The 15,365-nt window shown below is 36.3% G+C and overlaps 1 protein-coding gene across 8 annotated transcripts in view; it reads right to left on the bottom strand.

Annotated features, from left to right (window-relative positions):
- Pus10 (pseudouridine synthase 10) overlaps positions 1 to 15,365 on the bottom strand; it is an 83,185-nt gene that overhangs the window by 60,782 nt on the left and 7,038 nt on the right. For 5 of the 8 annotated variants that reach the window (XM_010609792.3, XM_010609794.2, XM_010609793.3 and 2 more), the window contains exons 2-4: positions 11,544 to 11,683; positions 7,821 to 8,075; positions 6,664 to 6,750 (exon numbers count right to left, since the gene is read on the bottom strand). The exons of 1 other annotated variant lie outside the window; for it this stretch is intronic. In XM_010609792.3, the coding sequence (XP_010608094.1) occupies positions 6,664 to 6,750; positions 7,821 to 8,075; positions 11,544 to 11,669 (468 nt within the window). In that variant the 5' untranslated portion in view covers positions 11,670 to 11,683. The remainder of the gene's footprint in view (positions 1 to 6,663; positions 6,751 to 7,820; positions 8,076 to 11,543; positions 11,684 to 15,365) is intronic. 2 more of the 8 variants (XM_033764194.1, XM_033764196.1) reach the window with 2 other exon arrangements.

Raw genomic sequence — 15,365 nt, forward strand, 5'->3', positions numbered from 1 at the left:
TTTTTTTTTTTTTTTTTTTTTTTTTTTTTACAATACTGGGGATCGAACTCGTACTTGTCAGGAAGACACAGTGCCACTGAGGTACATCCCCAGCATCATTAATTCTTTACTGAAACCTCGCAACCTTTTCTATAAACACAGATTCTAAGCCAATCCTGCCTCATCTTTTACTCGGAAGTTGTTTTTTTAAACCCAAGTAAAGACCTATGGTTACTCCTATTAAATTTCATACTGTTAGATTTTCCCTGTTCAAAATCTTTTGGAATCTTAATTCTAAACACTCAACCTATCTGCTATACCCAACTCTGTGTCATGTATTCCTACAGTATACACTCTATCATCACTGATAGAAATTAGGAACAGGACAAAAGAATCCTGTACCACATAAGAAATCTCCCTGAAGTTCAGTGACTTTTGAATTTCACTGTGTACATGAACTGTTAAGGAACTCCTATACCCTGCTTCTGATGACTTGGGGTGAAGATGATTTAGGAGGTTTGAGGAAAGGTCTAGCAATCTATTTTCAACACCTTCCCCCACGAAAGTTTTACAAGGTTGATCTTCAGACCACATTTGCAGAAAAACTTTGCAGTCCACTTTGGTACTAGTTACTAGTCAGCTCCTTTTGGATATGGTTAGTCTGGTACAATCCAACCATCTTCAGGTCCTGTTCATGCTTCCTGCCACTTTCAGGAAGTTATTATGGGGAAAAAGTTTGGTCAAAAGACTTGCTGAATATTGGTACAGTAGGGCTACTATATTTCTCTGTTCTACTAGTACTGCCAGCCCGTAAAAGGAAGAAATGTTGCAGGAATGATTTGTTCTTAGTGAATCTGCTCTATGTTGGCAACCAGTTCTTCCTTATCAATGATCATTCAAGCCTTTGCAGTATGAATATCAATTTTCAGAAAGAAATATCAATTTGACAGAAAGAAGAGAAACACACTACGTTTTTCAGAATTCTGCTTTCTCTATAACACTATCAGCAGTATGTCATCAGTTTCAAATAGCAAATCCATCTCACTTTCCATCTTTTTTCTTATACTAACATAACTTTAAATATCTTTCTTAGCAATTCTTGCAAGCTTCTCTTCATTAGTGCCTTTAGCTTCCACTTGCCAGTTATAATAGATTTAAGCCTCCTTCTTACATTTGCATTCATTTGATTTCACTTTTCCTGTATTTCTTTCAAAACTGATCTCAGGTGTGCAAAAAACTTAGCTTTTGGATGTGGGTGATGGTTAAACAGAAGTTCATTGGGCTAGTTGTACTGTTTTCAATTTTTTCAAAATAAAAAACCAAATAAATATATAAGTACAAATACTTATGTAAACACACGTAGCACAGGTGGGGATTGAACTCGGTTCTTGCGCTTGCAAGTCCCATATCTTTTTTATTGGACATATTTTCCCCCTAATCTTTCTTTTATTGGTTGGGATAATTTGGCTTGAAGTCTTAATTATACATTCTTTAAACTTCCTAATCCTTGTAATTTATCTTTTAGCCCAGATTCCTGTGCCATTTTTCTTCGATTGCACTTTGGGCTGTTTGAAATCTATCAAAAGTATACACTATATTCTAATTCTCCTGTTTCTCCTTCCTTTCAGGCATACAAACTTTAAAAACTTACTAATTCTGAAGCCGGGCATGGTGGCACATGCTTGTAATCCCAGCACTTAGGAGGCTGAGGCAGGAGGATCGCTGTGAGACATAGTGAGACCCTGTCTCAAAAAACCAAAAAAAAAAACCACTTACTAATTCTGTAGGACAGTCGCTCTCAAAGTGTAGTGCTTGTAATGGTAGCACCAGAAGCACCTTGTCACAAATGCAAATTCCTGGGCCTCTTCTGATCTACTGTATTAGAATCTCTGGGAAGATTCTTGGTAAATTCTCCAAGAGAATCTGATACATGTTAAGGTTTGAGAACTACTCTACGAGAAGTAACCATTCCAATCCACAAGGTATCACGTAATGTACTTTTAGCCAAATACAATTTCCATTAAGTGCCTAGAACCTAGGAGTCTCCTATACAACCTAATCCACTAAGCCTTATGATTGTCTTCTCTGCGTGCTACCTCATCACCCGCCACCTCATATAGGTGGCAAACAGCCTGCTTCCACTTCTCTATCTATCCCTGGTTCTTTCTTTTAGTTTCCTTTTGATGATGTTTAACCTCCTTCTATTCTCATGTCTTAATTTTCTTTTTCTTTTTTTTTTTTTTTGGTACAGGGAATTGAACTCAGGTCCTTGTGCTTTTGTGCTTGCGAGGCAGGGTGCAGTGCCACTCAGCTAAATTCAAGGCCCTTCAATTTTCTATGTAGTTATCTTTCCTTTGAACAAATCTAAGCCTTATTTTTAAAAATGACTTATCTTTCCATTGTTATATTTGAGTGGTAAGCCCACGCTCAAAAATCACTATGAGTCATGAGATATTTACTCTTTTCCCTTATAATCTCAACTTTATCATTCAAATTTTGTATGTCATTATAGACTTTGGAAACTAAACATCATATTTGGCTACTTATTTTGTCTTTTGTGATCATGACACTACAATGTCTTACTTTCTAACAGTGTTGCATCAATTAATATGCTTCCCCTTTAGTAGCATTCAGTTTAAAGCTGTCCTGACAACAACTAGTTCCTAAGAAAGCACATTTAGGAGACATCTCCATCCCTCCCTCCATTCTCTCCCAAACTCAGTGTAAAATGATGATGATCGCACTGACACTAGTCTTTCTTCCTAAACTTTTCAATTAATGTTTTTATAATGATGATTAAAAAAAAACTCTGACTTCTCACCAGAAATAAATAGGTAAAGTCAAGAATAGAGCTGGGTTCACATAAATTTTATAGTTTGATTTTTTTTTTTTGGTCATACAGGGGACCAAAGCCAAGGCCTCACACACATCAGGCAAGCATTCTACTCCTGATAAAAAATACTTTATCTAGGTTACTCCTTTCCTTAGTTCTTTTGTAAGCAGAAATATAATACCCCCATACTTATAAAATATTTGTTTCCATTCAGTATATCTGTGATCATAATTTCCTGCTTAGAAGTGGAGAAAAGTACTTGAAATTAACTATATTCCACTAAATTCTAAAATAAATTACATCAATCAATTCCATGTATATTCATGTTTATTCTATACATAGACAAGTTATAAGTTAAAAATAATTTACAAGAAAAAAATAATAATTTACAAGATTTAAGCTGAAGCTCAGTGGTTTTGGCACCTGCCTCGCAAGCACAAGGACCCGAGTTCAATCCCTGGTACCAGAAAAAAAGATTTAAAATGAAAGCCACAATGCAGAACACAGCACTAAAGAAGTCACAGAATTTATATTCAAAATGCAAGAATATTAAGACATACAATTAGTTTAAATTGTGATATGTAATAAATAAGTACTCTGAAGAGTAATTTATTTTCAATCTGGCTTGCATAGCATTCCTTAACTCTAAAAAAGTAATAAAATGTAGCAATAAAAGAAAGTAATACAGCCAGGCGTGGTGGCACACTCCTGTAATCCCAGCACTCAGGAGGCTGAGGCAGGAGGATCGCTGAGTTTGAGACCGGCCTGGGCTATATAGTGAGTTTCAGGTCAGTCTCAACTACATAGTAAGACCCTGTCTCAAAAAAACAAAACAAAAAGAAAGTAATACAACATAACAAAAAGAAAATCACAAAGTGAACCTTAAATTTCTTGATTATTATAATTTTATATAAAAATAATCATTAATCAATATGGAGAGACCTCAAAGAGCTGGAACTAGAGGTTCCATTTGACCCAGCCATCCCTCTGCTGGGTATTTTTCCAAAAGAATTAAAGGAATCATCCACAGTGATATATGCGCACTCATGTTTATAGCGGCACAGTTTATAATAGCTAAATCTTGGAAACAGCCCATTTGCCCATCAGTTGGAAACTGGATAAAGAAGATGTGGTTTTTCTATAAAATGGAATACTACTCAGCCATAAAGAATGAGAAATTAGATTCATTCATAGGAAAATGGGATACATATTGAGGATATACTCCTAAGTGAAATAAATAAGTCACACATGTGTAAATACCAAATAGTTTCTCTGGTGTGAAAAACTATAATAGTACATAAAATCTTAATGAGATAATTGACAATGTGAAATAGGAAGAAAAGGGTTAAAGGTGTAGGGAAAGTGGGAAGGGTAGGGGAAAGGTAATAAGGAAAAAGAAAAAAAAATCAGAAAATGAAAAAATGTAAATAAAGTGTTTGTAAATGAGGAGGGGAGGAGGGGTGAAGGGAGGGCACAGAAAAAAAAACTATTAATTTTTTTGAGACAGGGTCTAACCATGTAGTTCAGGCTGGACTTGAACTTAGAGCAATCCTCCTACCTCATCCTCCTGAGTGCTGGGATTACAGGTGTGCGCCACTATGGCTGGCCTGAATAATTATTCTTCTTAAATAGATAAGAATGCTACCCAGTAACAAAAATAAAAATAATAAAACAACACATTAAACTATGGAAATTCTCCATGGAACATCATATATTTCTGCTAAAATAGTTTACTTGTTAAAATAATTAAAAAAAGAAAGACTTTTTTGGGGGGGTTTTGTTTGTTTGTTTGTTTGTTTGTTTGGGTTTATTGAGACAGGGTCTCTCACTATGTAGTTGAGAATGACCTGGAACTCACTATGTAGCCTAGGCTGGTCTCGAACTCACAGCAATCCTCCTGCCTCAGCCTCCTGAGTGCTGGGATTACAGGCATGTGCCACCACGACCATCTCAAAAAAGAAAGAGTTTAAGCAGAATATATTTATGTTTAAAAACAGAACCTTCTATTTCTGATAAGAAATATAAATATCTCAGTATTTAATAAATATTAAATTAATATTGCTAATATGTGATAATAATTTTTAATACAAAAAACACAAATTTTGAAAGGGAAAGTTTTGGTGGTAAGATATATAACCACAGTTAGAAAATGTACTTTTTTTTTCTCATTGAGTTTATTGGTACATTTTAGGAATACAGTACAGTTACATTCATTATTGGGATCTTGTACCTTTACATGACAGGTCTTGGTTTTTATTTTCTCCCCTTGTCCCTGCCCTCCCTTCACCTCCTCCTCACCTCCCTATTTACAAACACTTTATTTCCATTTTTTTTTTCATTTTCTCATTTTTTTAGAAAATGTACTTCTATGGGCTGGGGATTTAGCTCAATGGAACTGCACCTGCCTTGCAAATACAAGGTCCTGAGTTCAATCCCTGGTACAAAAAAAAAAAAAAAAAAAAAAGAAAAGAAAATATACTTCTAAGTCCTATTTTTAGTACTCAAACACTGTAACTTTTGAGTCACTTAATTTTTGGAAATCTATTTCCATCCACCAAAACTGGACCTAAACATGAATTGTCAGTGAGCAATGCTTTGATGATTGACTAAAAAATGATTCAAGTGTTTATGAACTCTGGAATATTATCATCAATCCATTGTCATGAACAGATACCACTTACAATCATTTTACTCTTTTGTTCACTTCCAAGTTCTCTAACATTCTATCCAGCTTCAGTAAGTCTTAATTAAGTCTCTAGTTTACTTGTGGCTAATAAACATGCTCACTCAAAGAAAGTAATGGGATAAAATATAATATTCTAGTGATGCTTTGGAATTCTTAGAGGAAAGATACCTCATAAATGTAAGTGGATATGTTTAGAACCCATGGTTGCATTTCAAGATTATGGAATTTTTCTTTATACTTCATTTTACAGTACTAACAAAGGCAGTTCTATGTTTATTTTTCCACTTAAACAAAAAACAGATCAACATGAGGCTATTTCTCTCCCTTTCTTTTATTGAAGGAAAGCTGTTTTGTTTTTGGTTTTTTTTTCAGTTTTTTGAGACAGGGTCTCACTATGTAGTTGAAACTGACCTGGAACTCACTATGTAGCCCAGGCTGGTCTTGAATTAACCGCAATCCTCCTGCCTCAGCCTCCCGAGTGCTGGGATTACAAGTGTGCGTCATCACGCCCAGCTTGGAAGCTGCTTTTTATATTTTACTCCAGAGAATAAGAAAGTTCCTCATAACTAAAATGACCCTATACTAGGACTACTCCAAAATGTTCATATCTGCCTTAAAAGATCTCTGGAGTTCTGGCTAAATCTCTTTCTCTGACTATCATGCTTCACCAAGAGTTAACACTCAGTAAATATCTGCTAATGAATGATCATCTTTTAAAAATATGGTATGGGGCTGGGGTTAGAGCAAGTGCTTAGCATTTGAAAAGCCCTGGGTTTGCTTGGGAGGCTAAGGAAGGAGGATCACTGCAAGTCTGAAGCCAGCCTAGACTACTTAATGAGTACAAGGCCTACCTGAACTACACATAGCAAGACCTTGTCTCAAAAACAAAAGTAAAGGAAAAAGGGTGGGGCAGTGGAAAGCACTAGGTTTGATCCCAAGCACCAAAAGGGGAAAAAAAAAATATTCTGAGATGAATAAACTGACTGAAACTAATAATTCCTTTTCTATCCAATCATTTAACAAGTATTAGTAAGCAGCTATAAATTTCTTCAATCATTCAATAAATACACAAAATAGAAAAAAACAATAGGATTTCTACATGCCTGTGTTGAGAAATTCCTCGTGTGCATTTCACATATAATTTTATGTGTGTAAATGATCTTACCTCTCTTACAGATATCTGTGGTGGGAAGGAGACTGAAAATACCAAGTTGGTGAATTCAAACCCAGAGGTCTCAACCTTTTGGCATACCTAAAAAAGTATTATAGTTATGTAAATCCCCACAAGTTGCTGAAAATATTAGTCTAATCACATAAATTTCTGGTTCAGGAAATAACACTACAAAAATTTCAAACTTTCACCTTTGAGGGCTGAGAATGTAGCTCAATAGAAGGGCACTTACTAGCATGCACCAGGTGATGGCTTCCATCCCCAGCACCGCAAAATAAAATTTTTAAAAATCCCTCTCATAAACATCTTGTTTTTGCTCACTATGGCCCAGAAGACTAATATTGTCAGGTATGAAAACAGCTAGAACTGACAACTGCAAAATAATCTGGGTATCAAAATAGTTTTCTATTAGGTCATTTCATAATTTTTTAAATGTTTTCAAATAAAAGGAAATAAAATATAACATTCTCTGCTGCAGTAAACAAAAGGCAATTCTACATCCAACCATTTACCTTTTACAAAGCTGTAACATTTATGCACTGGGAATTTAGCTCAGTGGCGCTGCACCTGCCTCACAAACTCAAGTCCTGAGTTCAATCCCAGTATCAAAAAAAACAAACACACATCACATACACAAAAAAGCTATAACATTTGTCTTTTCTAGGTAATAACAGGAAAAATAAACTTTAACTTTAGTTATGTTAAAGAACAAGAGGAAAATAAATTGCTATAATTTTCTTCAGTTGAACAGCACTCGTGAATGAAATACACAGAAACAGTTCATTAATTTTCACACATGTTGACACAAAGGAATTTCAGAGTGGCAGGCTTTTGTTTCTTTAAATTAAAAAAACATTTTAATGGCTGGGCATGGTGGTGCATGCCTGTAATCCAGCACTCAGGAGGCTGAGGCAGGAGAACTGCTGTGTGAGTTCAAGACCAGCCTGGGCTACATAGTGAGTTCCAGGTCAGTCTCAACTACATAGTGAGACCCTGTCTCAAAAAACAAAACAAAACAAAAAAACATTTTAATGATTCATTGGTATGAAACAAGTCAAAATGAGTAGTACTGTTCCTTTCCATACATGAATTCTAAACCTTACAACTAAAAATCTCTACATAATTATATCTGTAATAAATTACTAATTTACCTTTTTAATGAATTCTTTCTCACAGAATTCTTGAAGAATCCCTAGACAAACATTACATACATTTAAATTTGAGTTCTTGGAAGCAACACTTCCATTGTCAATAACAGAGTTCCTGCCCTCTCCATTTTGACTCAGATTATCGATCCCATCTTCCAATTCTTGCAGCCTAATTTTCTTGGGGGGTGGATTTAGAACTTCCAAAATTAATTCATCTTTTTCAGTCTCCAAAAATTTCTGTAGATCATGGAGCAACTCCTGAAAAATTAACAACAACAACAAAAAAGCAATAACCCTTTTATAATGCCCTTATGGGTTTCTAGAAAAAAATGAAGCAGGAAAACAAGTAAAAATTTTGATGCATTAGAGAATTGTACAATCAATCTTGAAACAATCAGTTTATTTTCTTAGCCAGCATTAGCTTTCTAGGGAGACTTAACTAAAACTCCTATTACATATGTGGAAATATTTTCTTTAAAAAGTTCTATATATTAGTGATGCTGAAATTCTCAATCTTAGGCAGAAATGCTCCATCAATAAATGTATTCATTTGGTTTATAGTTCTACTGTGAGTGTTATTTGCTTGCTAATTTCAGTAAAACAAACTTTCATTCTAATTAATAAGCTGGGCTGGGGAGGTAGCTCAGTGGTAGAACACCTGCTTGGCACACTGGAAGCCCTAGGTTCAAACCTTAGTCCTGCAAAAAAAAGAAAGAATAAAAGTAAAACTGAATTTCCATCCTTGCTAAACTATTTAACAACCTCCCAATCACTAAAATCTCATAAAGACTGGTGCAATGTAAAATTTCATTATTAGACACAGAATATAGATCTATTAAGTAAAAATCACTTTGAGACAATTTATTACACAAAGTACACAGATGCTGGCAGTACTGAAATTTGGCACCAAAATTACAAGTGATTTATATGTATTAATTAAAAGAAGACCTCTCCTATATTCTGGTTTATGTAATTTGTCATTCTTTGTATAAGAATGTAAAAAATGGCATTCTTTTGAAAACATTCTCATAGTTCAAATATTCTACTCATCTAAATGTCAGAGGACTTTTCCCCTTTCTTCTATATAGGATAAGTTTTATTATTTAGTTGAATATCTTTATGAAATGCATTTAGATTATACTGACTCAAGGGAAAAAAATCTTTCATTCAAACAAATTTAAGTAATTTTATTGAAACAGCTTTTTTTTTTTTGGTACCGGAAATCGACCTCAAGACCTTGCACTTGCCAGGCAGGCAGCAGAACCACTGAGCCTAATCCCCAGCCCTGAGACATTAGCTCTTCTATTTTAACAAAAGTATATATACACATATAGCTAATTATGACCCACACAAATATATTTATTATTACATAATTCCTGAAATGTCAGTATAATAGTACAAATAGATCCACAATACATATTTAGTAATATGAGTTGAACAGATCAAAATTTAAGAGTATTTAGTCTTCACATATCTTTACATCTTTTTTATGTTATAAATTACAGCTGGTAACCATCTCTATATAATACATTTTGGGGGGGGAGGGACTGGGGATCAAACTCAGGTCCTCATGCTTGCCAGGCTGTATAATACATATTTTGAATCTTACAGCATGGGTATAAAATAATAGACTGCAATATCTTTAAAAATATATAAAGTTCCAGGTATGGTGGTGCACATGCCTGTAATTCCAGCATTTGGGAAGCTGAGGCAGGAGGATTGCAGCAAATTTGAGGCCAGCTTGGACTACAGAGTGAGTTTAAGGCCAGTCTGGACTACATAGTGAGACTCTGTCTCAAACAAACAAACAAACAAAATGTATAAGGAAAGCTACACAAAAACAGTCCTATTACTTCACTTTCACGTTGTATGTAGCGAATATACACATATATATTAATCATCATCACATATGTATCACTGCCAGTTGTCAAAGTGTTTTCACATACTTATTAGATACTGTCTTTTAAAATCTTATGAGGCAAGTGTTATGCTCATACAGAAGAGTAAACTGAAGCTAGAAAGTGGTAAAACTGGAATTCAAATTCATGTCTTCTAGCACCAAATCCTAGGCTTTAGATTCAGACAGACTGTCAAATCCCAGATTGCTCACTTAAGTAGCTTTGGGCAAGTTGCTTAACCTTTCTGTGTCTCAGTTTCGTTTTTTTTTTTTTTGGTACCGGGGATTGAACTCGGGTCCTTGTGCTTGCAAGGCAGGCCACCGAACCGCTGAGCTAAATCCCCGGCCCTCTGTGTCTGAGTTTCTTCATCTGAAAATAGAGACAATTATAGTATGTATTTACCTAATAGGTTATTATGAGGGTTATATGAGAGCCTGATATATAGTAATGGTAAGCTTTATTACTATTTCCAAAATAATAGGAACTAATCATATAGGAAAAATTATAGCTATGACTAACTCCTCGGCACTGTTTAAAATAAGAAACATTACTATTTGCTTCTGAAAGAATGTTACTATTGAATCAAACATATTTCACAAATATTCTATATTTTATGTGAAAGTATTCTATTAAATGATAAAGTTCTCTGTGTATTGCCATAAATGTCAAAGATCTCTGCTAACTTTTGTTGTCAGTACTAGCAGTAATAATGATAATAAGCATTTATTTTATAGGGTTCCGAATCCAGTTATGTACCACCTGTCTCCATCAACAGTGGACTTCATATATAAATAGTAGCCCCTTAAGATTCTGTTACCTTAGGGTCAGGGAATTAGCTCAGTGGTTCCACCGCCTGTCTCACAAGCACAAGGACCCAAATTCAATCCCTGGTACCAAAAAAAAAAAAAATTCTGTTGCCTAGTGACACAGTAGCCATCTTAGTTTAAGTACATACTGTGATGTTCACACAGTCACAAAATCACCTAAGGATGTACTTCTCAGAAAATATCCCCTTCATAAAATGATGCATGACAATACAGATGTATAAATACAAATGATAGGCTAAGGATATTCTCAATAGTAGAATATTTGCCTACCATGAAGCCCTGAATTCAAACTCTAGCACAAAAATGGCAATACAGAGGAAGAAAAAAAGCAATCAAACCCATAATGCTGCCACTTAATAGAAGAGATCAGGACTATCACCCCTTCCTATTATACCTTAATAATATCTGGTGAAGGCCGGGAGTGGTGGCGCACGCCTGTAATCCCAGCACTCGGGCGGCTGAGGCAGAAGGATCACCGTGAGTTCCAGACCAGCCTGGGCTACACAGTGAGTTCCAGGTTAGTCTCAACTACATAGTGAGACCCTGTCTCAAAAATCCAAAAATAAAAATAAAAATAAAATAATATCTGGTGAAAAGCAATATTTTGTGATAATTCTGTTTGGATACCCATTAGGAAAGGTCTACACAGATAGTAAATGTACCAGGGAATTCCTCCACAAAGATCCCTCTATACTAAATGCTAGATATAATCATTTCAGAAGCAACTTACATTCCTGAGATTAATTTTTTAATATAATGGCAATTCCAAAATTACCATTATCAGTAATTATTTCATTATATATTTTTTAATTTAATCAAGGGTTATAGATACTTGCCTTTGAAGATACAAATATTTATTTTAAGACACAGAAAGGGCCAGGGATTTAGCTCGGTCGTTCCGCTGCCTGCCTCACAAAAGCAAAGACCCAAGTTCGATTCCCAGTACCAGGAAAAAAAAAAAGACACAAAAAACTACTTCTACCTTTAAAAAATGAAAATACCTTATATGGAAGTCTGTAAGGTGTATGAAAATCCACACCACAGAATCTGAAGATACATCTTGGACAGGTACCAGTGTTGAACAACAACTGGGCCACATGCTTGTTTTCCTCAGTCAGTGGAAACATACTGAGTATGATAACTAGAAAAGAAATGAAAAATGAATGAGCAGCTTCATGGTTTTACTATCGCCAACAAATGTTATCACCCTTAGGGATTAAAAACTAGAGTGTGGGGGGGGGGTGTCTGTGTGTGTGTGTGGGGGGTGTGTTTAGTACTGGTGATTAAACCCAGGACCTTCCAATTCAGCTACATCCCAGTCCTTTTAAAATTCTGAGACAGAGTCTTGCTAAGTCACTACATTGCCCAGGATGAACTCTAACTTGCAATCTTCTTCAGCCTCAGCCTCCCAGAGTGCTGAGGATCCGGATGTATGCCACCATGCCTGGCTTAATGCCCTTTCCATTATATGCTTACTCTAAAGTATGAATTTGAAGGAAGTTTATGAGTTAAGCAGCTAGGTATGGCAATGCACATCAGTAGTGCCAGCTACTCAGGAGGCTGAGGCAAGAGGATCACTTTGAGCCCACAAGTTCCAGGCCAGCATGGGCAATGGAGTGAGATCTCATCTAAAAAAACAAATGGCCCAGACTGCGCAACAAGAGACCCAGCAAGGACCCAAAGACCCCGGAGGGGGTCTCTTCAGCTGCCTGCCTGCCTGAGATCACCCGGCAGGTGTGCAACCTCCCGGACTGCGCGACACAGACCCAGCAAGGACCCAAAGACCCCAGAGGGGGTCTCTTCAGCTGCCTGCCTGCCTGAGATCACCCAGCGCATGCACGACCTCCCGAACTGCGTGACAACAGACCCAGCGAGGAAGGTAGCCGCACGGGTGCCCTTGAAACACCCCCACGACCTTCCCCCCCATTCTCAAACCTCCTGATTGGGCCAGTCCTTAGGCCAACTCTGCAGAACCATACGTTCTCATGAAGGGTAGTTTTCTGAGCTCCCAACTTTGAACATCTTTAAAGAAAGGGCAGGGGAAACCTGTAATAGAACTGAGTGGAGTTCAACCCTGAGGGTAGGGAAACTCAAGTTAGGCCTTGTAGACTGTGTTCAATCTCAGTCGTGGGGAACTGCCATTGGCTAGCTGAGACCAGGGGATTCGGTTCTGCATATGGCTGTACATGTGGTATAATGTGAGAACAGAGACAGTCTGAAAGAGGCCCTTCAAATTCTTTTTTTTTTCTTTTTCTCTCTTTTTTTCTTTTCCTCATTCCACCCTAAAATTTCTTTCTCTTTTCTGTCCTCTCTCTCCAACTCAGTCTCTTGCTCCACCATAATGTCCCTCATCTCCCTTTTTATTCCGGCTCCTGCCCTAACTCAGACTTCTTCTTTTATTATTTTTTGTTTTTAGGAGGGGTTTCTCTTTATGTTCTTTTCTCCAGTCATTTTACCTCACTCATGCTCTGTACCTTCAAGGGAAGGCAAGCGCCTGTTATTGTTAAGGGGATATATTCTTGTCCTTATTCCTGCACTCTCTCTATCCCCCCTGAAGTTAATAGCTTTGTAAAGATAGTAAGGTAATTCTACAACCTCTGGATTCACTTCAAACCTGCTCTAATTCTTTCACTTATCTAATCCTCTCATTCTAAGTCTAACCCCCCATCCTAAATGGTAAAGATGGTATATTGAAAAGCATATTCACTGCAAACATACTATGGGCTGCTTCTTGAAATTAATTTACTTCACATGAGTTAAAGGGGATACATTAATGACTACCACAAGTGGTCAGTTTGCAAGCTGTGCCTGATCCCATTGTGCTGCTGAATGTATCAATTGGGACAAAGGGTTGTGAATGATTTAAAGAGTTGTTTTCTCTGATATTATGAAAATGAGGATGTCTATGAGTCATTAGAAACTCAAAAGCTAAAACGCAACTATATTAGGAAGATTTAAGTAATACCCAGAAATTAAAGAAGGACAACCCAACAATAAAAATAAAAATGAGAAAACACTTAAGCAAGACACAAAAACAGATTTCCAGTTCACCAATGGCAAATAGTAGGACAAATGAGGATGAAAAGTCTGATAGTGAACCAACAGGACTCCCTGGACCCATAGCACAGGAGGTAACAAAACAGATCAATCAGGCTCTAGAAAAATTCAAATCAGAAATAATTTCCCAGTTAACCAGAGAGATGATGAGCAAAATGGAAGTCATGATTCGAGACTCTAGAGCAGAAACTGACAAAAAAATAGATGAGCTCAAGACCATGATAGAAGCCATGAAGACTCAGCATAAGAAAGAAATGGAAACAATGAATGCCCAACAGAGGAAAGAAATGGAATCCATAAAACAGATTCAAACAGATATCCAGGAGATTAAAAACTCTATTGAAAGTGTACGCAACAGAATAAAAGATTGCGAAGATAGAATTTCAGATATAGAAGATAGGATAGCAGTCAGTGACCGTGAAAAAAGAGGTCTATTAAAAACAGTAAGGGATCATGAGAAATCAATCCAACAACTCCTAGACGATACAAAGAAAAATAACATAAGACTGATAGGAATTCATGAAAAAACAGGAGAAAACACAAATGATATAAAAAAGCTCTTCACAGAATTAATGACAGAAAACTTCCCAAACAGAAGGGAAGAATTAGACATACAGATAAGTGAGGCATATAGAACCCCAACTAGCCACGATCAAAAAAAATCTACACCTAGACATATAATAATCAAGATTCCAGAAATCCAACAGAAAAACAAAATACTACAAGCAGTAAGAGAAAAGAAACAAATCACATGCAAAGGGAAGCCCATTAGAATCACAGCAGACTTTTCAACACAAACCCTTAGGTCAAGGAGAGCCTGGAGTGAGGTATTCCAAGTCCTAAAAGAAAAGAATCTCCAACCTAGACTTTTGTATCCTGCAAAACTCTCTTTCAAAATAGATGGGGAAATAAAATACTTCCACGACAAAGAGCACCTGAGAAATTTCATGAACACCAAACCAGCACTGCAAGGAATTCTAAACAATATCCTAGAAAAGGACAACGAAATTCACAATAACATGAGGCCCAACAGACCAAATCAAATAGGCAAGGCAAGAAACTAAAAGGAGATGGGAGAAAAAGTAAAAAGAGTCAACAAATGGACAAAAACATGACAAGAATAAGTCAAAATATATCAGTTGTAACCATCAATGTTAATGGCCTCAATTCACCAATCAAGAGAAACAGATTGGCAGAATGGATTAAGAAGCAAAATCCAACAATATGTTGTATACAAGAAACACACCTAGTGCAAAAGGAAGTCCATAGACTGAAAGTGAAAGGATGGAAAACAATTCTCCATGCGTCAGGAGTCCAGAAAAAAGCAGGGGTAGCAATCTTATTCTCAGATAAAGTAAATTTCAAACCAAAACTCATTAAGAGAGACAAAGAAGGGCACTACATCCTTGTAAAGGGAACAATTCAAGAGGAAGAGTTGACAATCATACACATATATGCACCAAATATAAATGCCCCCAGCTATATAAAACAAATATTAAGTAACATGAAAAAACAAATAAGCACTAATACAATTGTAGTCAGGGATTTAAATACCCCACTATCACAAATTGACAGATCATCTAGGCAGAAAATCAACAATGAAATAATAGAACTGAACCAAGCTTTGGAACACATGGACTTAATAGATGTTTATAGAGTATTCCACCCTCAAAAATCAGAATATACATTCTTTTTGGCTGCACATGGATCATTCTCCAAAATAGACCATGTACTGGCGCACAGAACAGGTCTAAATAAATGCAAAA

This window comes from Fukomys damarensis, unplaced genomic scaffold (assembly GCF_012274545.1).
Source record: "Fukomys damarensis isolate Sample0158 unplaced genomic scaffold, DMR_v1.0_HiC HiC_scaffold_2, whole genome shotgun sequence".
Lineage (NCBI taxonomy): Eukaryota > Metazoa > Chordata > Mammalia > Rodentia > Bathyergidae > Fukomys > Fukomys damarensis.